Source organism: Strix uralensis, chromosome 5, assembly GCF_047716275.1.
Source record: "Strix uralensis isolate ZFMK-TIS-50842 chromosome 5, bStrUra1, whole genome shotgun sequence".
In the NCBI taxonomy this organism is placed as follows: Eukaryota; Metazoa; Chordata; class Aves; order Strigiformes; family Strigidae; genus Strix; species Strix uralensis.
In genome coordinates, this window is record NC_133976.1 from 58,500,348 (window position 1) to 58,526,043 (window position 25,696).

At 46.0% G+C, this 25,696-nt stretch overlaps 1 protein-coding gene across 2 annotated transcripts in view; it reads left to right on the top strand.

Annotated features, from left to right (window-relative positions):
- Positions 1-83: 83 nt before the first annotated feature.
- The window catches only part of TMEM184B (transmembrane protein 184B), a 30,592-nt gene continuing 4,979 nt past the window's right edge, over positions 84-25,696 (top strand). The window contains exons 1-8 of one of the 2 annotated variants that reach the window (XM_074871165.1): positions 84-237; positions 13,242-13,502; positions 16,019-16,184; positions 19,577-19,667; positions 20,215-20,290; positions 23,426-23,517; positions 23,822-23,991; positions 25,180-25,374. In XM_074871165.1, the coding sequence (XP_074727266.1) occupies positions 13,302-13,502; positions 16,019-16,184; positions 19,577-19,667; positions 20,215-20,290; positions 23,426-23,517; positions 23,822-23,991; positions 25,180-25,374 (991 nt within the window). In that variant the 5' untranslated portion in view covers positions 84-237; positions 13,242-13,301. The remainder of the gene's footprint in view (positions 238-13,241; positions 13,503-16,018; positions 16,185-19,576; positions 19,668-20,214; positions 20,291-23,425; positions 23,518-23,821; positions 23,992-25,179; positions 25,375-25,696) is intronic. The other variant, XM_074871166.1, reaches the window with a different exon arrangement.

The window sequence follows — 25,696 nt, forward strand, 5'->3', positions numbered from 1 at the left end:
CGTCACGCCGTTCCCCGCCGGCCCGCGCGGCGCGGGGAGGGGGCGGGGCGCGCGGTGCCTTGCGCAGGCGCGGAGGGCCGGGCTGGGCCCGGCGTCGCCATGGGCTCCTGAGGCCTCCAGCGCCCCAGCGCCGGTGCCGGCGCCCGCCTGCCCGTGGGGCAGCGGGGCAGGGCCCGACCCGACCCCTCCTCACCCCACCGGGCTGGGCCGAGCCGAGCCCCGCCCGCCCATCGGGAGGTAAGACGTGGCGGGGAAAGGGTGGCGGCGCGGCCGGGGCGTGGGGGCGGCTCTGGGGGCTGCGGGGCGGGCCTGAGGGGCCGCGCTGGCGCGGGGGGGCCGCGGGCGTGCTCGCCTTACCCCCCGCAAACTCGCCTTACCCCCCGCATCGTCCCGCTGCGATCGCGACCTTTGCTCCCCCCATCTCCCTGTTCCCCGGCGTGGCCCGCACGATCCCCGCGGCCCGGCCCCCCGGCCCTCCTCCCCATTCCCCGGTGCAGCCCGCGCACGTTCTCCGGTGTGCCCCCGCCCTTCCCCTCCTCGCGGCCCCCACCGTTCCTCCTCCGCACACGCACCCCCCCGCGCCTCTCCACACACAAGCTCCCAGAGCATCCACCGCCCCCCCGCCCCCGCCGCAGCCCACACGACTCCCTCCCCCAGCGCCTCCCTGCTGCAGCCCACCCGACCTCCCCACGCACACGCGCGCGTTGCCCCAGCGCAGCCCCCGCACCCCCGGTGCTGTCGGGCTTCTCGGTGGCGTTGGGTGGGTGTCACTGGCCGCGGGGGTGTGTTTGGTCCCGGGAGGGCTGGGAGCACAGGGGACCCCAGCAGGGTGGTGGGCACCGGGTTTGTGTTTGCTGTTGCCTCCTCTGGTTCAGGCTGGATGGATTGACAGACGCAGTGTGTATGTGCCTGTGCTGATGTGGTAGGTGTGTGAGGAGGCTGTTGCTGTGCCTGTGTGCTCCTGTATCACAGGTGAGTTGTGATGGGTCTTGTTTGGATGCTTGTGGTGGCTTGAGATTTCAGTTGCTCTATGAGGGCTAATTCAGTCTTGGCAACTGCGATGTGTAGTGGAAGGAGGGCTTGGGAAGAACATGTGCGTGACAGAGTTCTGATGAATTGAGATCCAGGAAAGGGACTGGAGTGGTTTCAGGGACAGCTCTGTGAAAGCTGCCTGGAACACCACAAAGCTGTCAAGAGTGGGAGGAGGAGGAGGAGGAGTGGGAAATCTAGAGGAAATACTGAAGATGGTTCCTCCTTACAGAAAGTTTGCAACTGTTCTTACCACATAAGGAGCTTGAACAGAAGTAATTATTGAAGACATAGCCGGGCCTCCCCAGAGGGAAGACTGTTTACCTCAGTTGAAGAGAAAAATAGAAGGCATTGATCAATAATAGAGCAAAAGGCTAACAGAATGAATAGAAATGTCTGTTTCGTATCCTGCAAGAAAAAGACAACAATCAATGAAAATGTAATAAAGCATACATCCCACTAACAAAGACTTGATTTTTTTTTAACACAATAGTTAACTGTTCCATTGAACTTGTGTTGCTGGAAGTTACCCTTGAGTCTAAGAGCTTAGCAGCCTCCCTAAAAGGGATCAGAGATTTCTCTAGAAATGTGTTATTCAGGTTTCTAATACTGAAGGTTTGTATTTGTATGGTACTTTTGGAAAAAATAAACTCTCACGCTTTTAGGATGTTGGCTAAGTACTAAACAATAGGGCTTTAGGGAGAGCTTTTCTTATGGTGAAGGTATTCCACAAAGGCCTACTTCAGGCCTTTTTTTCCACCACTGTCCCAAGAAAAGGGGCTTCGAATCTGCTCTGGTCTAGTGGAGCAGTTTTTAAGTCCTTAATACCATCATTGTTATGGTTGTGCTGTAAACCTTAAGTGGCACATATGCAGCAGGTGGCCACCTCTGCATCTGGAGCAGAAGTGATTCAGTCTTGCTGTAAAATTATTAGGAAAATGTTGCTACTGAAGTTAGAGTTTCTCACCAGTTCGGTGGTGTGGGAAGATGTTTTTTTTTTTTTGTATTCTGCTCAGGTCTCTACAATAATTTCAGAGTGCTAAATGGGTTGTGTTTTGGAAATGAGGGGCAAGGGGAAGAATGCCTCCCAGTCATTCAGGCATCTTTTGTACTTTTATTTGTCCGTCTCTTTGGGACACGTGGCGGTTAGAAGCAAAAGGTTCTTAGACATGCACAAGCTGGTGAGAAAATAAAGTCCAGCGTGACTAGCTGGCTTAGCGTAACGAAAGCATTCTGAGCTGGCTGGTTTCTAACGATATGACAGAATCCAGCTAGAGATCTGCCTTGTTCTCTGTCAGCCTGTTTGCCTGTTTGCTGGTAGCAGGCTGGGAGATGAGCTTTTGCGGTTTGCAGTTGTGGGATTAGGGTTCTTTTCTTCTTGTGGATAAAGGAAGGCTGGGTTGTTTTTTTTCCCAACTCAAAATAACTTTTAAAACACTTTCCCCACCCCACCCACCCCACCCCCGGAAAGTGTCAGTCCCTTTCTCTATCCAGTTCTACTGCTGAGTTAACTAAAACATCTAATAAGCGTGTTTTGACTTAAGACAACAACCTTTTAATTTCCACGTGATGGAGCTTACCCTTCATCCCTCCTCCCCTCCTGTTTTGGGTCTCTGTTTAATTGGCTTATGTTTACAGCAATGGAGATGAGCTCTTTCCTGCTCCTTCTAGCAGAAGTGCCCGTTTCATTTTCCAGCAGCTCAAAGGGTGTCTTTGAGCTCTTGCAGCAATAGCTAGTGGGACTAGTGAATTCCTCGGGAGATGCTTGTTATTTGGTTCTAGCTGCTTCAGGAGCCCAGCGTTGCATTGTTCTAAGTGTTGAAGGTTGAGCTAAACAACGAAGTTGCAAATCAGACTTGTTGATTCTGAAGGGCTGCTCCTGTGACTAGCTTTCACAAGGTTTTCAGGCTAAAATCGAGGAAACCAAGGTTGTAAAGAAGTGGTGAATGTACAGGTTGGGCTGTCTGCAGAATCAAGAGAATAGTGCAGCCTCAGAGAGAAATTGCACTTAACCTTTGTACAGTAGAGCTTTCCTAGTACATGACTGCTGCTAGCTATCCACCTAACAAAGCTGCTGCATGTTATTGAATAGCCAGGACTGGAGACAGAAGCTTTTCTCTGTTTTAGAGCTTGTGATTGATTGCAGTCACGGAGGCCCTCGAAAATTGAGGTGTTGTAGAGAATAGCGTCCTGTTTGGGTTTTGTGTGCTGATTTGCCCATCTGTTCGCTTGAAGCAGTGTGTGTGTTGTGTGCTGTTCTCGCTTCTTCTCAAACTCTTTGGGGTTTGCTTTCTTGTGGTGGAAGAGCAGTTTCCTGCCAAGACATTAACACCCTACCAGAACACTCGGGACTCTGAAAGTGGTTTGACACTGTGATAAAATGGATTAAAACACTTAGCTCAAATAACTGTAAAATATGATAGTGCTGGACTGGAAGCACCCTTTTTGAAAAGGTTTTTTGTGGTTTTTTTTTTTTTCCTTTTTCTTTTCTTTTTTTCTTCCCCCCCCCCCCTTATGGACTACTTTGGGAGAGAGCAACTGGGCATGTTTTTAGAGCAGCAATTCCCCAGGAAGGTTTTGGAGATGAAATTCTGCCAGGTGAAGCAGTGAGCTGCAGCCACCTTCCAGGAGTCTTCCCTCAGAGTCTTCCTCTAGGAAGATGCAGGGGACCGGAGTACCTGCTTATAGCCAGGTTCTCTCTAGTTTTTAAAAATCAGCTCAACCTCCATGGGGTTTTTGTTTGTGACAGTGTAAGTAACATGTCTGGGAAGGGAACAGAGCAAGCTTTGTCCGGGGAAAATGCAGTGTATAGGCAGACGGCCCAGGAACTGTGCTGTATCTGGGTGTGACCAGGTCTTTATAGCTCCTGAGGGCCATAATCGACAGGAAACCTGAAGAGAGAAATAATTTACATGCTCTACCTGCAGCAGTGAATGTCCTTTAACCCATAGAGTACCTGGATATTTGTCTCCCCACCCTCAAGTCTGTCTCTGGATTGAAAAGATGGGAATACTACTATTACTATCTTAATAGTCACAGTGCCTGGGAGTTTGATGATCCTCAAATAGCTGATGCTTTGAGTATGTTGTATAATGGAGAGTGATCAAGAGCATAGAGAGATGGTGTCAAGGCCTCATTTTTTTTGTGTCTAACCTGAAAGCATTCCCCTCTGCCTGGGTGTGTTGTACCTCTGGCCTGTGATCAACTCTGTGGCGAAAAGGTAAAAAAAGGTCTTTCTGGTTCAGCGAAGAATATTACTAAACATGTTATCTACTGCAGCAGTGAGACTTTGAGAAGGAGGTGAGATGAAATAATACCTTAAAAGCTGACCTTGCTGGCCCACTATTCCCTCCCCAGGCTGCAGAACATGACATGGATGCTATTGGAGACTGCTGAGCTGATTGCTTGGGAGCCTGCAGTTGCCTGGTCATCTCCAGCACAGCTACAGCCCAGGTGGCAGTAATGTAAGAAGCTGTGCCTCTGTCCAGGTTACTTAAAATGAACCTGGACAAGCCAATCACCTGAAGAGGCAGATTGGAAGAGTGTGAATTTCTCTTCATGGTTCACCACATCTTGTCTCCTCTTCGCCAGCTTTGCTAGGGAAGGCTGGTTAGTGGCAAGTGAACTTATTTGCAGTTAATTGTCCCATGGGAGCTGAGAGTGACCTTTCTCCTTCTCCAAACTCTCTTGACTTTCAGACTTTCTTTCCCCTGTCCCAACGGCTTTGTGATGACACTGATTTTGCAGCAGAGTTTTAAGCTAGAAGTTATTCATATAAATTCCCATTTAGGCAACTTCATCCAACTGGGTAATTTAATGTTACGGTGTCTGGAAAAATTGTGTTGAAGTTTTGTCTTTTTTTAGGCACTTACCCTCTCTGTTAGACACTTGGTGTGCCCCTTTTGGTATAAAAATGCGTTGCTGTCGCAGCCTTGTGGGATATAGAGGGGGGATTTCAGAATCGCCTGAACTGTGTTTTAGTGTCTCTTGGCATCTGTCAGCTTCTAACAGTATTGGTAACTTCTCAGCAAACCTCTGTAGTCAGCTTCGGTGATGAGTCAGGAAAAGGTGAGCAGCTTCTAGCTGCTCTTGTGGCTTAATTAGCCTTCGGAAGAGCGTTCTGGGCAGGGTTTTTCCTTCTGATGCTGTGTACTTGCTGTGCTTTAGCCAGCAAGGGTGAGAATGATTTCTTCCCCCAGGCATTGCTCTCTCTGCTTGTGAGCTTCCAGAGGTAACTTTTCTGTAAGGGAAGTGCTGTGTCTGGACTCATTCTCTAACTAGCAAAGCTATAATGCTGATCTGTCTAGGGCTTGGCATTTTTGTGTGGGGAGGAAGTCTCCTCTCCCAGGAGTCCAGGAATGCAAAGCTCCTAATTCTGCTTGTAGAAGTTTGCATCTGTAGGATTTTTATTTTTCTTGATGGTGTAATGGGGCAGGAGAGAAGTGTGGAGGGGGCGATGTTGAACAGGAGTAATGAAATTAAGAGTTGGTGATTTTGGGGAATTAAGAAGAGGATGTATGTGTCTTATGTCCAGAGTTTAAAAAAAAAAGGCAACAACCCCCAAATAAAAATAAGCACATCAGATGTTATTTTAGCAAGAACAGAATGGCTTCCTAGGGAGTGGCTTAGGGTGCTTTGTTGAGAATCACTGTTTTTACTTTTGCAGTGCTCATCACTGCTACGTATTTGCATCAGAGAATGACTGCTAGGGAAGTCAGATGTGCCGTCTCCCTCATAACGCATTGCTGCACAGTTGCCTGGGCTTGTGATGTCTGGCTTCTTCCAGCACATTTACTTGCTAAATATAAGTATGGATCTGATCTGATAGATACTGTATGTTATATTCTGTGTGGAAAAGTATGCCTCTATATAAAAAAAGCTCCCTTCATGTGTGACTGCGGCAAGTTCAGTGGCTTTTGATTCTGCGTAGAGTTTGACTTCTGATTCTTCTTTGAGTAACTGTATACCCTGTGGCAACTTTAAAACTGTTGCCATCTGTCTTGGCACTTGGAGGTGGGGAAGGATGAATGCAAGTGGTGGTGGAATAAGTTCTGATTTAAGTTTGTTCTTGAGAGTTTGGCAAATGAAATGCAAACTTCCTCTGTCATGCCGGACACAAGTGTTTACAACACATCCTTTTTCTTGTCTTTTTTCCCTCTGCCAGTTGCAGAATATCTTTGTAGTCTCTTTGTGTTTCTCCCCTGGGAGCAGAGGGCTTGACTGGTTTGTGTGGAGCGGAGCTGCTGGGAATATGGGAAAGGGACACAGCGCAAGGCCCAAGTGTGCTTGATCCTGCTCTTGAAGGAGCGATTGGAAGGTTGGGGAACATCCCTTCTACTCCTCTCCCTCTCCCTTTCTCTCTTTTTCCTGTCCCCTTCCAAAAAAGGGACTGGATGTTGGATGTTGACCTATCACAATGTGGATCAGTCCACCAAAAAAAAAGAGCGAGCAGGAGGAGGATGGGGGGAGGAGGGCTATGTGAGTACAGTGAGACAACAGAAATTAATAGAGCAGAAAAAAACTCTGGAAAGAAGAGTGCACGGCTCAGGGTAAAAAGGTTTTATTGTTGATTCTGAGTTTTTAAATGAATGCGTGGGGAGGGGAGGCTGCTCTCTTAGGAACTGTGTGGATTAGCAAAATGGGTGGGGTCTGTGTGAACTGGACATGGAGAAGATTTTTGTGGTATTCTCAGAGTTTAATTTCCTTAAAACGAGAAAGAAGTTGCATGGCATTGTTGAAGGTTGAATTGTTTGTATGTACGGTATGCTCTTATGTGTACATAGACGTCGGATCATCTCTTGAATATGGCTTAGTGGGTGTGTACCTTGCCTTGTGGTTTGGTCCTCCTAGGTGCCTGACTCCTCTGCCTTCTGCTTCTGAGGTTAATGGTCTTCCTGCACTGCTCGTGCTGACGCTACTGGTTTTATGTCCCAATGACACTTTTCTCTTGTTTCACTGACTGTACTGACAGCTGTTTTGAAAATTATGACAGGGCAAAAATCTCTTCAGCGTTCAGACTGCTTACTCCTCTGGAGAAAAAACATTGCAAAGAACTGTGTTTGGATCCAAATTTGTTGTGCAGAGAGAGAAGTGCATTAAGCTGATAGGAAGCACAGATTCAATCACTACGTGTTTTTGTAAATCTTGTCGAATTCCCATCTTCCAGCTGAACACAGTATTGCTTGTTTGGAGTTATGCCTGTGTTGTGGGATGACTTTCACTGACATGACGTTAAGAAAGCTTTGCCCAGCATGAATAGTAAAATGTAAATGAATTGCACTAGTAAAAATTGCGTGCCAGGTCACATACTTAACTCATGGATTGTTTTGGGAATGCTACTGAAGAGCTTAAAAATGCACTGTTGGGACCTTTTCATGTCTCATAGCTAAGTAAACTAGATGCCACCCCAGAGAGCAAAAGCAATTTAAGAAGTAATAAATATAAAAACATTTGATTTTCTTTTATTGCTGTCACTGGTTTAAGCTGCACCCATGACTCTCTTGCTGTATAGTGTTATTTTGTTCTGACTCTCTACCTCCTCCTTTTCCTACCTTTTGCCAGATCAGCCGGTGATGACATGCCTTTGGGGATTGAAAAGACCTTAAATCAATTATGAATTTGCAATATATACCTGGCACAATGGAAAGAACTGGTCCCAGTTGGCAAGTCTAGGCATTCTTATAATTAAAATAGTCTAAAATAAACCTTGAACCATTTTGTTGTGTGTTCTTGTACTCCTTGTAAGTCTAGGGGACACTCTGAAACCCATAAAACTCCTGCTTTCACTAATGTAAAGCTCTGGCTTGTGTCCTAATAGATGCAGAAATTTCAGACTTTAAATCACCTACTACATGGCGCTTCTGCCTCAGTCTTTTTGGGTGCAGAATAAGGATAATTTAACGGAGAAACTCTTGGAGGAGTAAGAAGTTAGGGGAGTGGAAAATAGTTTTGTGGTATCTTAACAAAGTTCAGCATGGTGGATGTTTGAAACTACAGTAACTGTGGAGTAGGTTTTAAGAAGGAGAAATTTCTTGCCTCATAGTTTCCCAGGAGAACCTTGCAGCCAGGTCATGCATGTTTTGTTGGATCATATCTTGTACAGCAGAAGGAGGCTTAGCTGTTAAGACTCTTTCATGGGATAGCTTTGTGTATCATTCTTTGCTCTCTCAGCAGTTTAGAAATGAAATACTTTTAGCCTCAGAGAAGATGATCTATTTTAAAAACACAGATTGTGTTTGCAGGTGGCAGAGAACGGCTTCAGAGTCATGTTGTTTGGGGTTCTTTTCCTACCAACATTAGGGCAAAGCAAGTGTGCTGTCGCCAGCAGCACGATGAAGCAGGCCTTGCTCAGAGCAAGACTAGACTCTGTGATTGAATATGTGTTCAGAAGTACCCCTAAGAACTGAAGGACCAAGCTGGAACGTTTATTCCCTCCTCTTACACCAGTTTTGTTGTGTTAGAAATGGGGTTTCTGTATTTGTTTGTTTACCTTTATGTAGAAATAGCTCCTCCTCGGTTGTAGTATTTTCCTTGCCTTTACACAAGCCAAAAGTGAAGTTTTTTGTTTTCACTTGTGCCACATCCCTTCTCTTTACTGTTCTGAGTTTATTTTTGGTGCAAGAAGCTGCCATGTTAATGTTAGAGACAGAAGGCCTCTTTCTCCAAAAGATACAGGAGCAGTAATCTGTTCCTGGTTGAGAATTACTGCATTGCTGTGTTTTTGTGGATGCAGGCCCAGTGGACACATCCCTGCTAGCTTTATGTTGGTCTGGTGTCTCTGACAGAACTGGTCCCCATGCAGGTTGGAGTCCTTTCCCTATCAAGAGTCTCAGTAACAGTGGTTTGCGTCTCTAGGTTTTCATCAGGATAGTTATCATGATATAATAGCCCATGCTTTGCTTTATTTTCTTTCCTTCTCCTTCCATTGAGAGCAGACCCTAATGCTCCTAAAGTGCTTTCAGAAGATCTGTTAGCTAAGTTTAAGCTGGCACTAGCTTGGTGTTTAAGCTAATGCCCTAGCAGTACAAGGTCCTGCCTTGCTCTAATGTGCATAACTTGTAATGACATCTGGGCAGGAACACGTCACAGCTCGTTGGGATGCTTCTCTGTCTTCTCTGTTTGGGGGCATTGGGTATAAACCTCACACAGACCTAAGCACTGAGTAGCCCACATACAGGAATCGTACCAGCTGATCCAAGTTTCCTGCGGCCATCCTGAAATACATGTAAGCCTGCGTCCAAAAGCCCTGTGTGTTTACCCAGATCTACTTTTCTGTGTGCGTGTTAACAGTTTCCAAAGTTTGGTGCTTTTCCTGGCTATCTGTTCTCTTGGTCCTGTTTGGGACATGCTATATTACAGGTTACCTCCGGGGGGAGCAAGGTAGTCAGTTGGAGATGGGGAAAGCTTCAGGAGTGAAATTTACAAGTGTTGAAATATTTTTCCTTTGGTATATTTAAGAGAGCCCTCCGGAGAGGGAGAATAAGTGTGCAAGTAACTTTACTCTCCCTTGAAATGGAAGCGATGAGGTGGAGGTGAAAGAGATGGGCAGAGAAAACAGGATATGGCAGAAGAGTAAGGAACTCTTCAAAATTTATTATGCATTAGATTAGTTTGGTTTGTATTGCGTTGGCAGTTCAGGTTTCTAGATGTTCCTAATTTTCCATGTGGTAATGTCAAGTGCCTTCCTCATGGTTTGGTACCCCACAGTGCTGGGAACTGTATGGGCACAGAACAAAAAGATGATTGTTCCAGGGAGCTTAAAATGTGCAAGAAACAATGGAGAAATATAGCCAGCTGGGAGAAAAGAGATCACAGCCAGCGGCCTAAACTGTTGTCAGGTTATTGCACAGCTGGAGTAGCAGAGTGGGAGAATGAAGAAAATTGAGGTGAATATGAAATAGCTTGTGGCTGTTGGAAAAGACCTTTTTCCCTGGACATGAGAGGAGTCAGGAGGGTATGTGTTATGGCACTGACATGGGCTGTGATGGAGGTAGATGTCCAAGAAACAAGTATCAAACACACACATTCACTGTGTCAGGTAAGAGGGAAGCTTCTCACACCAGGGTGCTCTATCTGAAGCTTGTCCAGGCAGCATGTTTGCTGTGATGTGCTCCCAGGTACCACCTTTGCTGGAAGCCTGTTCTGATGATGTGCTGGGCTTGGTCCTGTTGCACAGCGAGGAAGAGGCATCTTGGAAACAAGGCCTGTTAAGAGAGTTGCCATAGCCCTCTCATGATGCTCTTCTTAACAAGGCAAAAGAGGAGGTAGCAGACTCTGAGTTGGTGGTAGTGAATGAGCTGAAATCCACTCACCTGGTTGAGGCTGCAATCATCTGTGCTATTACCTATTTCTTAAATGCAGAATTGTTCTTGTAGCTTCAGCTTCTTGCATCCAGCAGTCTTTTGTAATAGCTTTGTGCACTGCTTATACCTGTCACTGTAGCAATGGTGTATGAGACTTCAGGAGATTAGAAAGGATAATTTGGAAGGTATATGTTAATTTTGCAGATTTGAGAGTACAGTGTTTCTTTGTGTTTCACTAGCAAGGAGAATGAACTGCAAGCTGATGCTTACAGCCAATAAAAAGTATCAAGCAATTAAAAGTTGTCCTGAGGGGCAACCCTGAGGAACAGGGGGGTGGGTACTCATGGGTGAGGTGGGTTGGGGTTTGGTCTAGGAGAAGTGGAGCCCTGGTTAAGAAAGTTTGTATATTTTCTTTTGGAACACAGTGCTGGAAAGAGTTATTAGTTTCAATGACTGTGTGAATTAAAGGGGATTAGGTGGAGAATGATGCATAATCATGTAATTAATGACAGTTGATGTATAATCACAAGGGGGCAGTGTTAAGGTTACGTATACAACTTAAACTTGTAAGTGTCCTTGCTTCTGAATATGTAACCCTTGTCATGTCAGAACGCTTGCTGATGACTTTTTGCTGTTTCAGCTGCTTTTAAAATGAGTGCAGAGCAGCAGAGGAATTCCCTTTCAGATCTTCAGTTCTGCTGATGTTAACCTGTGCTGTATTTGGGTCTGTGCTATTGGTGTGGTTTGATTAGCTGGAGTGTGGAGCTCCAGGTCCTGTCCTCCTGCCACTGGTGGTCTGCAGTAGAGATCCTCTCCCCAATGAACTTTAGGAAGGGCTTAGCAGTGTCCTGTTTTGCATAGCTCCCAAAGTGCACTGGGATGTGCAGGATTGCAGCTGGCTGGACTTTATTTAGAGCTAGGTTAACCACAGGTGCATCTGCTCTGATTTCATTTTAGTTGCGCCCTTTGTGAGCTTAGTTGAAGCACTCTCAGCACTGTGAGTGTTCAGTCACTTCAGAAGTCACTTGGGTAGAAATCTCTTTATTCTCAAAGCAGTAAAAACCTTGCTTCCTTGTGACATCTCCATTCAGCCTTCATCTCTCCAAATTTTTAGATATGGTATAGATAATGTAATGTCTGTGTATGCTTTGAAACTCAAAACTTAATAGTTAAATTTCCTGTACTGATCAGGACTGGAAAGGAATTACCTCTTCAGTATGTGCAGTTATGGAAAGCTGTAACTCAGAGTAGGGATATTTTGGGAAAAGAATGACTGGAAAGAATGAAGAAAAGTCGAGTGTGACAATTATTTTGTAAATTAAACCATAACAGTTGTGAAACCCCCTCTATAGTAAGATAATATCTGCTTAAACAAATCTGGGTATTTCCCGGGATTTGTATTTGTTCTCTTCCCACTGTGGAGGAAAGCAGAAATGAGGTGGAATGTGGCGTAACATCAGAGTGCCACGGCACTGCTGGTGCAAGTGTGTGGTTTGGAAAGGCATGTGCTGGAGGGGCTATTTGCACACTTCAGTGTGCAGGTGGAAATGATTTGCTCCTGGTCCTCTGCTTTTACTGGGTGTGTGTTCCCCAGTTTGTGCAGGGGCTTCAGGCAGAGCAAGGCTGGGGCAGTTTTTCTGCAGATGTATGTTCTCTTTCATGTTCTGCTGTGACCTGTCAGTAAATGACAGACGTATCCTTCCCTGCTGCAGCTGTAAACTGTGGCGATGGATCGCTGGCCTTTCTAAAGCCTTTTCCATCTGCTGATCTTAAAGGTCTGCGTAAGAGCTACGTCTTGCACTTTAACAGAAAGTGTATCCCAAAAACTATTAGGAGGTTCAGAAGGAGGCAATATTATGCTGTTCCCCTTGATAACCATGTCATTACTACACCACATCAGAAGCAGCTCTTCTAGTGGATAGAACCAGTGGCTGCCTGCTTGTGATCTTGGTTTAAGTGGATTATCTTCCTCCAAGCCGGAGGTCACATTAGAGCCTTCTTACAACCAAATTGGAAGTAATAGCTGCTTTAGATCTTAGACCTTCAAGAATTTGTTCCACAAAACAGCTTTTTCATCCAGGAAATGACCGAGGGTCATACTGCTTTGAAATCTTGCATATCCTTGTGTTCTGGGTGTGTTTTCATGGGTCAACTGGCTTTGAAAAGCCAATCAGGTTACATTCATGTCATGTAGAAAACAATGCTAAGTTAGAATTAATGACAGGCTGGCTAAGTGTACCATGCCATACAATGTCTGGTAAAAGCATTGCTTTCATGCTCTTCTTTCTAGCAAGAGATTTCAGCCCATACCCTTCCGTGCTTTGGGCTGAGTGTGTTTTCAAAATGGCAGTAGGAGAGGTGGGGATTGCTTACTGGAGGAATGAGGATGCTCTTCTTTTCCCCCTTGCTGCACAGTGTCACTTTGTGGTGCATGTTCTCATTGCCTGCTGATGCTTGTTCTGCTGCCTTCCAGGTAAAACCGTAAGACTAAGACTCTGGCTTTTCAGGACATGGCAGGACAGCCAGTGCTTTTGTGGAGAGTAGAGCTGTTAACTTAAGCGTGCTTGTTGTCTTCCGGTATGGGTGATTTAGATACTTCCTTCTGATCTCAGGTGAATGCTGTATTCATCTTGTTCTTAAAGATTTTTATTGCAGAAGGGTGGTGACAATGGTGGTGGCAGTATTTCATGGTCTCAGGGAGGCTGTGTTGTGAGTGGTAGAGAGGTTCCTGAGTACCACATGATTTGTTGTATCACGAGGGGTGGCAGTGGCAGACTTATCCAGCTCCTGTTCGTAAAGCATGTGAGCAGCCTGGTGAAAGGCATGTGAGAGATGCAAAGTACTGCTACTGTTATGCTTCTGAGTTCTTTCAACTGGGTTCAATTGCTTTTTGGTTCTCTTCCTTGACAGGTCTTGGCTCGTGGGCAGCTCTCTAGCAATTGCAACAGGAACTTCACACCGAAAGGCACCATGATAGTGATGAGTGACGTCACTGCAGCCCCCAGATTGGGGTCAACTGCCACCACTCCAGCTGTGGCTCCCAACTTCTCCTGGATGCCGGAGGATGGCGGCCCCACAGCTGTGGAACAGCCAGTATTCCTCATGACTACTGCTGCTCAGGCCATCTCAGGTTTCTTTGTATGGACAGCTTTGCTCATCACCTGCCATCAGGTAAAATCCTGTCACTCATGCTTCTCATCCTTTTCCCCACATGGAGGAACACATATGATCCCCTGGCACATCTCTGCCAGATACAGCGGTGTGATGGGGATTTGCAGGCTCTGGAGTGGTAGCAGGACCTCTTCTTTGGGGTCTAATATATAATCTGTGCTGATCAAGGTGGCAACTTTTATATGAAGGCCTTTCTCTGTCCAGGTTAAGACCGTTTCCGTAGTGTGAATGGAGAGGAAGCAAACTCTTTAGTAGATGTAAAACATTTGGCCATCTCTTGAGTGTTTGCAGAAAGGTGTGTTTGCAGAAAGGTGTGTTTGCAGAAAGGTGTGTTATCTCAAGTCATCCTTTTCCAGGTCTTGTAGCTGAATCTAGCCATTTTGTTATTGTGTCAGCTGTTAGCTAAGTGATCATGGTCATCTGTTGCTTGACATATTTCCTTTGATCTCCTGTGCCAGTGGATTCCACAGGCTGAACTCTGCTGCGGAAGGGAGCAGCAGGAAATGTTTTATTTTAATTTTTCTCCCCTCCCCTCTTTCTGGGGCAGGTGTCCTGGGAGCCAGAACAAGTCAAACCCTGCATCCTGTTCTGTATCTCTCTTTCACACAGTTGTCATGTGAACTGAAAAACACAGTGGGGAAACGCAAGCCCTGTTATTTATCAACCTGTGTTTTGTACCTGTTGGTCTGTAGATTCCAGACTGATGAGTAGGATCTAGAAAACTACAGCCTATTGATGGAGTACAGGGGCTGGTGAAGTTCAAAAATGGATTAGTCACTGATGAATAAGAGTAACACCTGCAGTTTCACCAGCTTGGGTAACAATTACAAGTGCCATGGATCCTCCTGTTTCCGAGCACAAATTGATTGCCTACTGAGGGTAGGAAGAAATCTTTCCTCTGCAGTATAGCATTGCACAGTTAGGTATTAATGCCCTTCGCTGAAGAATCCAGTGGAGGTCAGTGCCAGCGAGACACTGTTGATTGAAACGAGCTGTTGTCCTGTTACAAGGCAGCAGTTCCTGTGCTCTCGTAGGCGCATGGATCGCAGGGCTCTTGTGACATCCCAAGGGCAAAGCTTGTAGTCATCTGAACTCCGGTGTCAGCTGTCCCTGTGCTGGGTGAAATGTGTTGCTGGGATTGTCACAAGGAGAAAATATCTCTTAAGGTTTGTTAGTTTATTTTCAACATGTTCTCCTCAGGAAATTAAGCTTTTGTGAGCTCCTTATGGGTTAGGGAGAGGAAACAGAAGTATTTTGAGCCCTTCAGTTGGTTTTTGACCGGATCTGTCCAGGAGGCAGGGAGAGATGAGCAACAGGCAGCTGGGGAGTGGCAACCCCCTCTCCCTTATGAGGGAGATGCGAGATCATCAATGTATTCTTCATTAGACCCTGGAGAATCCTCACAGCACCCCCAAATGCGGGGTGAAGCTTCAGACAAATGCTTGTGCCTCTTCAGGCAGCAGAATTGGTCAGTCATGAGGCATGTATGTAATAAACTAGCTGTTATTAATTCCAGCAGTTGGGGCAGCACCTTGATGAGGGTTGCCGTGCGGAGGCCTTGCCTCTGGAGAACGTGCCCTCTGCTGACTCTGTGGTCAGCAGAGCGTACCCGCAACTCACGCCGAAGCTCTGGCCATGTTATTAGGCCATTACAGAAGTGGTGCTCATCTTCAGGGTATAGTTGTGGTCAATACCTCTTCCAGGAGGTGGGTATTCTGTGAAAAAACATCTTGGGTGTGGGATTTAATGATGGATAACAAACTGTGAGTGGTGGGACTAGGTAGGGTGGGGACATTGTGCTCCCCCCAGCAGGTGACTTAGAGGGATTGGCATGTGTGCAGACAGTCAGACAAAACAAGCGGTGTGGCTTTGTGGTTCCTTTCAGCATGGTACATGAGCTCAGTGCTCACTTGATGGCTGACGCTTTGTGGCTGTGCTGTCACTGATGTGCAGAATGGCACTTTTTGAGAAGATGGGCTGGGGCTTATCAGCTCTTGGCAGTGCTGTGAAGGTCTCTCTTAGGTTTCAGGTGAAAGTCTCAGAAGCATCCAAAACTGCCAAGAGAATGAGAGTGTTTACAATGAGCATGTGCTTAAGTGCATGTACCTTCCCTCTGCAGAGAAAAGCAGCCTGCAGTGTCGTGCATCTTAGGTACGTAAAACAGGAAAGGAGGAGTATAGGATTGATAATTGGGAAGAAAGTTATGAACAAAAGAATATGGGCAAGGTGATGATAATAACAGCAAATTAATTCCCTATAAGAAACTAGATTAGAAATGCCTCCACTTCCTTTTCCGCCTCCTTCTGCCTCTCTGCAGGCTAAGGGGTGCTATATCAATGCCATATGATAACAGTGATTTTTTTCTTTTTTTATGTTCATCACCTTGAGGCTGCTGGAGGCAATCAAGAGGTGATTTACTGAGTTTGTTTTTCCTGGCCCAGTTGACTCTCCAGTTCTACCTTCTCCTCTCTGTTCCATGTACCGCTGATCCTGGTCTCCCCTCTCCATCCTCTCAGATCTACATGCATCTTCGCTGCTATAGCTGCCCAAATGAACAGCGCTACATTGTTCGGATCCTCTTCATTGTGCCCATTTACGCCTTTGACTCATGGCTCAGTCTCCTGTTCTTCACCAATGACCAGTACTATGTTTACTTTGGCACAGTGCGGGACTGCTATGAAGGTAAGGAGGGGTCAGACAGAAAATGGGGGGGGTGGGAAGTCTCTACCCTGAGAGAACTTTTGCTTCTGGTTGGGAACATGGAGCAAGCATCACTGTCACCTAATGGTGTGCCTCACTGGATGACCATGGCTTGCTCAGTGACTGAAAATCATAGAATCGCAGGACCTTTAAAGATCATCTAGTGCAACGCCCCTGCCGTAGACTGGGACATCTTTCACTAGATCAGGTTGTTCAAAGACCTGTCCAACCTGACATTTTCCCTCTATGGCCTCTGAGCATGACAAGATGTGTTGAGCCTTCCCTCTGATGAGACTTTGTAGAGACAAAGTTTATTATTTTCTTGGGTCCTTTGCTTCAGAAAGGTGTAAAGTCAGAAATCTGATTCTGCCTGGGTGTAGTGAAGTATCTGTTAGCTCCTGGCTCTTCTAACAGCACTTATTCAGCAGCCAGACATTTGCTTTGTCCTGTTTTCCTGGTGCAGTTTGTTAGCAATGTATTCTTCCAGTCCCATCCTGTGGCCACTTGTGTGCTTGCACAGGGTAGCACAGCCACCACGTGCTGGGGTTGGTGAGGTGTAAAGTGCTTTGGAGTCCTGCAGGAGAGAGGGTGCCATGTTCAGGATGAGTTACCGATTGCTTTGGTTTTGGTTATCTGCTGAAGATAATACCACTAGTGTTGTATGTGAGAGAAACAGTTACTCTTCAATAAATGCTATCTAAGCTTCCCTCCTGATCTCATCCAGAAAGAAGCCTCTACCCACCCAGCAGGAGAAACTGCACTCTAGCAGTGTATTTTTGAGGACAGTTTATCACCATACCCTCATTAAATCGTAACTCATTGGTGCAGTTATTTTGGTGAGATCTGCATTGCAGAGAAGTGCCCCTGGCCATGTGAACAAGTTAATCAGCTGAAGGGACCAGCAGGCCCTCCTTCACATCCACAACAGTGCTCTGAGATGCAGCAGCAGATGGCAAACATGCACACGTGATTCAGAAGGCATCTTTGTTTGGGCCTGTTGTTTTTTTCCTTCCCTGCCCTGCACGCGTGTGTAGGTCTAGCAAGAAGCCTGCTGCTCTGCCAAACTCCTCTCCTAGCAACAGCCAGTATCCCTCTGCCTCACTTGGGGAGTTTGCAAATGTCCGAGCGTCTGCTCAGGAGGCAGCCCATCCTCCAGAGTTCACCTCTGCATGTTGGGCTGTGCAAGAAGACTAGAGGTGGAGGTGAAAGCACCTTTGGTCAGAAGGTTCTCTCCCTCTCTTTTTCTGGGAATTGCTTCAAAGTAGTCTTTTAGTTCTCTTCCCTTCCTTGCCATCCACCACTTTCTTTTTTGGGAAGATTTTAGGTTGCGAAGTGGGGAGGAGCTCTGTTAGGGAATGGGGGGAGAAGACCCTACTAATAAATTTTGAAAGCTGTCTTGTGCCATTTATGGGCTGCATTTTGTGGTATGCGTTAGGAGGAGCATATTTTGGTGTTGCTCTTTCATGTGACTCTGCTTCTGTACAAACCTGGGTGTCAGTAAAACACAGTAGGTTTTTTTTGTTACGTTGATGTCATGAGCACCATCTGATGAATGTGGATCAGGAATGGGAGAAGAGTTCTTTTGCTGGTGTGGTGAGCTTTGATAGTTAGCACTCATTTCTTTTGGGGATGGAGGGACAGGTATTTTCCTCTCCCTTGTTTCTTTTTTTTTCTTCCTCTGATGTCATCTCTTCCCTAGTGCTTGTGGAATGGGCAGCTGGTATTGTAATGACCACATCAGAGGGCAGGGGTCACTGGAGGACAATAGGAAAAGCTCAGCTTTTCTTCCTCTGTGTGCTGGGAGCTGTCAGCTCAGTTGCAGGAAAATTGCAGGCAAAAAGGGTTACCACAGTTATTTAAATATGTTTTCCATGGTTGATGTTTTCTCTCCTACTTAAGGCTTTTGCAAAATCACTGCTGAGTGAACATACCTAACTTTATTCAACAACAAGGATTACAGATGGAATAACAATATCCCAATTACATACATAGAAGCAGGTATACCACTGGCTTTTATGTGCTGGAGCATTCTTGCCAGCTAGGCACATCTACAAGCCATAAATATAATGTTATGAGACTCTGAGCGTTTTGAGGAATGCTGAGTACCTTTTCTAGGGTATAGTTTGGATACTTGTAGAAGAATTAGAGTTGATGTCTGTCTCTGACTTTGGAAGTTCATCCACGTGAGAAAATTGACCTCAGGTCTAATAACTGGCTGCTTGGTGAGGTCAGCTTCTCAGCACTGTACATTATTAGGCTTTTGTTCTTATTTCAAAGTTCCTCAAGACTTCTGTTCCCATCACAAGTTATTTTATCTTTGTATTATGTCAGTGCTGGAAACCAAAACCAGGATTTGGGTGTTGGCATTCCAGGGAATATCCAGGTACAGACTATCATAGAAAAAAATGTTGAAAGAAGGGTCACCTGGTCTGTCATTTTGCCCCAAGGCTGTATGTGACAAACTTAGGACTATAGTCCTTGCCCTAAAAATCTCACAACTGTTTGAGGGTCCAACAGCAATTATAACAAGTCAGGAGTGACAGACAGGGCACATACAAGCTTACTCCATGCACAGTTAAATGGGTTTGGATCCTGTGAAAAGGAAACGTGTCTGTAGTTACGATGTGAGCTCTCCCCACAGTGCTTTCACCTCAGTTTATATGTATCAGCAAAACTGAGCCTTGAAGAGCATTGAAATGGGGCAGAGTATTAGCAGTCAGTCTGAGAAGGCTCTTCCTCATCTGTACTGGGCTGCTGGGGAAGGCAGAAAGAAGTGGCCCAAGGAGAAGGCTATTTATTCAGTATGCAAAAAATTTCAGCTTTCTGAGGAAATGAAGCACAGAGCTTGTTTTTCAAAAGTCTCCACCAGACATGAAAACAGAGTTTCACTGGTTGGTAAAACCCCTCTGTTTCTCCAAGCTCTTACGTCTGTAGTCTGGTTAGCTCAGAGAGAGAAACTGTGTTCATCAGCTAAAAGGCTAAATACAGGAGATAAGATATGGTTGATGAATCAGAGATAACTTTTCCAAATTATTTAGTACCCATGTAATGTCCTGGAATAATGCACAGGAACCCTGTAAAGAATGGCATCTTACAGATGCCAAGTAAAACAGAGACTGACCACAGTTTTAAATGGTCCTGTGACCCTTTTGGCATGAGTCATGGAACTGGCCTGGGACCTTGGCCAAACGCCAGTTCAGATAGTCTTGCGAGTGCTGAGGTAGGACGATAAATGCAGTGAAAATAATCTGGAGTGCTTTGAAGGGAAAGGTGCTGCATAAGCAGTCCCTGCTAATGTTTGGTCTGTTGCCTGTACGCTTGGTCCTTGCACCTGTTTTGAAGTTGGTTGTCATTTTACTCTGATGTCTTTGCAGCCTTTGTAATATACAACTTTCTCAGCCTCTGCTATGAGTACTTGGGAGGGGAGAGCTCCATCATGTCTGAGATCAGAGGGAAACCGATTGAGTGAGTATTTATTGTGCTTACAGTCTGTTGCTCTTCTCCGTCTGTGCCCATCTACCATGCCTCTATCTCTGCCCAGAAAAACTGTGTCAGGTGGCAAATGTCTGCTGGGACTGGGCAACATGGATGGTGATAATTTACCAGTACCCTGTTCTCTGTGACAGATCAGGCTGATCACATCCTCTTAAGCAAGATGGACTGATTCACAGCTTTTCTGGACACCTGCCTACTCCTTTCTTTCCTTTCTTATTCTCTTCTCCTCCTTTAAATCTTTTCTGTCTTCAGTTGGTTGTGTGTGCTTCCTCTAGGGTCTGTGTTTCTCCCCATGCTACTCAGTTAAAAAGAAAAAAAAAATACATTGGAGCGTGTAGTCAGGATGTTGTTTTAAACACGACTCCAAAAGATGGTATGGCTGTAACTGTAATCATGGTTGGAGAAAGCACCAGTTCTGCAACTTTGCTACAGAGAGGTAGACAAAGAGGATAGTAATCTTGCACTCTAGCCCAAACCTTACTTCTGAACCCTGTCATCCTTGTGTTGGCTCTTTCAGGTCCAGCTGCGTATATGGGACTTGCTGCCTGTGGGGAAAGACCTATTCGATTGGATTCCTGAGGTTCTGCAAACAGGTATGGGCCAGAGGAGCTGTGCCATACTCCAGAAGTGAATCAAGTGTGTGTGGGTGGCAATAGTGCCTTTGGTGTTGAACTTCTGAGATGAGCACTCCTTTGAGGGGGTTTATAATAGTGTTTTGAGAGGCCTGCAGACTGCTGAGAAGAGGGGGTGTTTTGAGGGATTTTTGTTTCTTTGTTTGTTTTGAATTATCTTAACATTATCTACTCAACCCCATATCAGGAAGGCCTTAGCAAAAGACCCAATTTATCTCCTGGAGCCGATGTTAGTCCTGGGAAGAAATTCTGATTTCCTCTTCCCTTTCTGGATTGCAGAGGTCCCAACTTTAAGAAATTGATGGCTGTGTTGTGTTGCAGACACCCCACAGTTGTGTAATAGCCTCCTGAATTCCCAGTGCCGCTGTTGTGGTTTGGAGTTGAGGAGGGGGTGGAGGTTAAGTGTGACACAATGCTTTGTAGGAGGAACCAAGTATTGCTCACCATGTGTGTCTGTCTGTGCTGAATTGGGTATTTCGAGGGGGAGGGAATGGGGGAGATCTAAACCTCGATACAGGCCTTATCTGCTCATCCCAGGTCAGTCACCTCTGACTGTCATGAAACAGCAGGTGAGTTTCAAGGCTTTGTCCACTCGCTGAAATGAGCACATGAGGTTTCTCTGGAGACAGTGTGAAGCAGGTCTGGTTCTTTGAAAGGACTCAGGTCATTGTAATTCCAGTCACTGGGTCTAGATGTCTGCCCTGGCTTCTCTTCCACATCATGACCCATCTTCTGTGTTTTAGCCATATGCAGGAGCATCAGAGATACAGTGCACCCTCATAGTAATATCCAGTGTTAATCTCTGCAGCACAAGTGGCCTTTTTCAAAGGACTACATCTTTCTTTTCTCTGTTCTGTTTGTCTGTGTCCCATATTCTGTCCTCATGGCTTTCCTGTTTTCTTCCCTGATTCTTTATTTTCTAGTCTGCTCCCAGTATGCTGCTTTGCCTGTTTCTCTTGGGCTTCATTTGTACAACCTTTGTTTGATTTGATGCATTACCTATTCTTTTTGCTCCTAATGTTAACTTTCACCTTTTAAATATGTCATAAGCAGATGTAACACCCATCAATGTGAATGAGTGCTGGAGAAATAATTTCCCTTAGACCTCTTGTTTCTCATGTCCCACAACCTCTGGCAGTTATCTCCACATGGGTTGCACCTGGCTGTGTTTGGAAAGTTTTTTTCACAACAATGAGGACTAGAAGCAGTTTTTTGAGGGTGTAGGGGGTGGTTCTGCTGGCTTCTGCAAATTCTCAGTTCATTTGGTAACTCTAGCTTAGGTGGATATTTTGCTTTTCCTTTGCTTCTATCTGGCAGCAGTTCTTCTAGTCAGGCCTGGCCTTTGCAAACTGCTAAGTTTGCTGTGGAGGCTGTGAGGGAGGTGTCTTGCAAAGGGATGTTTAAATACTTCCGTCCTCCTTGGCTCGAGCTTAAATGTTGCCTTGGTGAGAAACCTTTGACACAAAGACTCACTTTCTGGTACTTCTAGACTTCTAGGATTGTCAAGTAAGACCTTTCAAGGCAAATTCCTGGGAAGACTGGTGTGAAAGGGCAACAGAGCACATCTCAGTGATGATCTGTGCAGTAGCCACCACTGTGATCAGGAAGAGGAATGTGCTGGAAGGAGCACCTTGCCCATTTATCCCTGTTCTCAGCATCTCCACCACTCCTGTCACCTCCCACCACTACCCACCCATTTTCTGTTCTTTCCAGACCCTTTCATCCTGAAGGAATCTGTGTGTTACAACCTTTCCTTCTTTCCATCTTCACCCCCACCCCAAGCTGTTCCCAGGCAGGTGCCTGCTGTCGGTCAGTCAGTCTGCCTGTGTTGCCTGAGGCCCTCCAGCAGTTGGGTGGTATGCTGGTGGCTGCAGTGTCATATCTGGACAGCTTGTTTCCTCAAAGATGTCTTGACCAAGACTCTTTGCTGGGTCTGTGTCTGGTGACCCTCACAGATGGGTCATGCACCATCCATGTGCTTCCTGCTTGCTGTAGCATTTTCTAGGGAAGCAACTAAAAATAGCACGTGGTTGTTTGGATTGCAGGGAAATGGTTAAAACATACCCAGATTGGAAGGAGGGGAAGCTCGGAGGACAGAGTTGTTTATGAATTAGCTTGACCTTTTCTAGTTCACATATTTACAGTGACTCACTAACTGGCATGTACTGGGGTTTTTAATCTCCTTGAAGTCTTATGACCACTAACAAATTGCACCGTATCCAAAGCAATTATTCCTCTTTGGTTTTGCCTTCTTTCCGTACACAGCCCTCCCCACATGTGTGCAGGTCAGCACCTGCCCAGGCTCTTGCAACCTCCTTCAGGGAGACATCAGTGATGTTTTTAGGGTCACAGTCCTCTGCTGTCTTAGGACTTTGGAGTTCAACATCTCCAGAAAGATGAAGCATGGGGTTGCTTTGGGGGAGGAGGAGTCCCAATAGGAGCACTGATTGAAACTGGCAGAATGGATAGAGCTGATCCCAAGTGCTATGGAGCCTTTGGGGAGATTTAGTAAGGTCACATGGGTGACAACTGAGTAGCTCTTAACTTCTGTCTGGCAACACACATTGCTGTGTATATGAAATGCCTTAACATGATGGCAATTGTCAAAGTTCCTCCTCAGAGAGCTGGGTTCCCTTCCTATCCAGGGGACCATCTTGCCTACCTTTATGGCAACTATGGATTGAGGTTTGCTTCCTTTCCCCGCTATCCCTTTGTTAAACTTGATGTGTCCATACCATAGCACAGTGTGGGATTTTTTTTTTCCCAGACCGTTACCATGCATAAATGTGCTGCAGCACAGCCTATGAAAGATGGCTCTGGAAGAGAGCAGCTCAGCAATTTCCGGGAGCAACCTAGAGAGAGGTTTTTCATCCTGGACAAGTAGATAGCACACATACTTCTTCTGAGTCTCCTTTATGTCCTGTTGGGTGCCGCAGTCCTCAAGCATGGTCAATTAGCAAGCACTGGGGTCAGAGTACTTGTTGGGGCTGGATTGTATTACATTGCTGTGCTGTCCCAGTGGAGACACTCATGGTGGTTGGGAACTTGGCCTTTTGGACCTCCTGTCTTCTCATTCCTCCTCTCTCATTCCTGTAGGCTACCCTGCAGTTCTGTGTGGTGAAGCCCCTCATGGCGATCAGCACAGTCATCCTTCAGGCCTTCGGCAAGTACCAGGATGGTGACTTTGAGTAAGTTTGTTTGCCTAGCAAGCATGACTTGGCTGCCTGTTCTCTGCTCAGCTGTGCTTCTCTGTCCGTGTGTGTGTGCTGGGCTGTGGGAAAAGATGTGGGGACAGCACGGGCTCAATATACATGTGAGAAAAGAGGGCAGGGGTAAGCCTTTTGGTTTCAGGTTTTTTCTACCTCAGCTCAGGGGAGGGAATGGGACAGGGAGGCAGGAAGGAAACACAGAGTCTTCAAAGTCTCCAGTGAGAGCAGCAAGGGGAAAAGATCATACTGAAATTTCAGGCATTCATGCGTCTTTTCCTTTCAGTGTAACCAGTGGCTACCTCTACGTGACGATCATCTACAACATCTCTGTCAGCCTGGCACTGTATGCCCTCTTCCTTTTCTACTTCGCCACACGTGAGCTGCTGAGTCCCTATAGCCCAGTCCTCAAGTTCTTCATGGTGAAGTCTGTCATCTTCCTTTCCTTCTGGCAAGGTGAGCTGCTTTTCCCTTCCCTTGGTAGACACAAAGAGCTCTCTGCAGGGGCTCAGGCACTAGAATTGATAGAGCAAATGCTGATCAGTAGCCAGAATGTCTTTCTGTCTTCTCTGGGAAACTGTTTTGCTCATTTTCATCTTTGTTTCTATGCTCCTGAATCCTCACCATCCCTGTGCGTGTGCATGTGCCCCTGCATATCTGCCTGGCAAAATCAGCTGTTTGGATGAAGAGTCCTTTGCATTCCTGGAACGATCATAAAGCACAAGCTGCCAACATTTTATCTGCATGCTGCCATTTTATTGATTAAAGTGGCACATCTAAAAATTTTTAATACTTTTTTTTTTTTTTTTAGTGTTCTATAAATAAAAATTTAATGGTATGTCTGTGATTCATGTGAAGCAGCAAGCTGTCTGAATGCAGTGTGTGCTGCCATGGAACCGCCACCAAGTGGAAGGACATTCAGAATACATACATATGATGCAGAGGCACATTCAGAAAGCTGAAATTCCACCTCAGCTTAGTGCTTCTTACTAATTGGCTCTAAGCATTTCCCTGTTCAATGCCCTACTTAAGTTTACCAAGCTGCACTTCAAAGACTAATTGAATGGGAATTTAGGTGGAATTTAGGCTGTTGGAGTTTGGCCCATCCTCCCTGTCTGCAGACAAACTAGTAAGCTGTCTAGTTTATCATCTTGGGCCATCTGGTCATGCACTTTCTGCCTTCTCTGGAATTCTTTAGCCACCTGACTATGGACAGGGAGAAATATCTTCCTTGCTATGGTGTGTCAAAACCACTTTATGCTAAATTAAAAGCTCTGTTACATCAGTTTTTGCTGTAGCTAATGGAAGTGCTGAGATCACAGAAGTGTGCACAGAAATATCTGACTGCTTTTTACCGTTTTGGACTTAAGTCCTGCAGGATCTAGTTCCACAGATTATGCATCAGTTGAGAATAGAAGAGGGTCAGTGAACATTCTTTGCTTAAACATATTTTTCTCATTTATTCGTCCTTTCTCTGTTGTACAGGTGAGCGTAGGTGGGAGTATCTAGCCCGCTCTGTTTGTAGCTCCTGCGTTAAATGGGTATGCATCTAGGACATGCAGCATAGACAGCTGTGTCCATTCCTTACAGTTAGTATGCGATCGTGTTTTCTGCACATTTACACGAACTTGTTGCTTTGTTTAGGGATGCTGTTGGCCATCTTGGAAAAGTGTGGTGCCATCCCCAAAATCCACTCTGCCAGCGTGTCTGTGGGTGAAGGCACCGTAGCTGCCGGGTATCAGGACTTCATCATTTGTGTGGAGATGTTCTTTGCAGCCATCGCCCTACGTCATGCCTTCACATACAAGGTGTATGTGGACAAGAGACTTGATGCCCAAGGTAGGAAATACGCTAGCACGTAGAGCATTGTCTGTTTGGTAGTGAGACTGGGTGGAGACTGGTCCCTCTAGCAACCAACGCACTGATATGACTCCCAACCTGAGTTGAGTGCTTGGAAAAACATCACATCCCCTCCTCTGTGGTGTCTGAACAGATTAATTGTGCAATGGGCTCTGCAGGGCAGAAACCTTGCCTGAATTGCGTTGTTCCCTTTTCAGTTCCCCAGTATGCCACCCACGAGAGCTTGTTGCAGATCTGAGGGCTGCAAGAAGTTGCATCCTTTTGGTAGAGTGGGTTTGTCCTCCTTCCTGTCTCCCCAAAG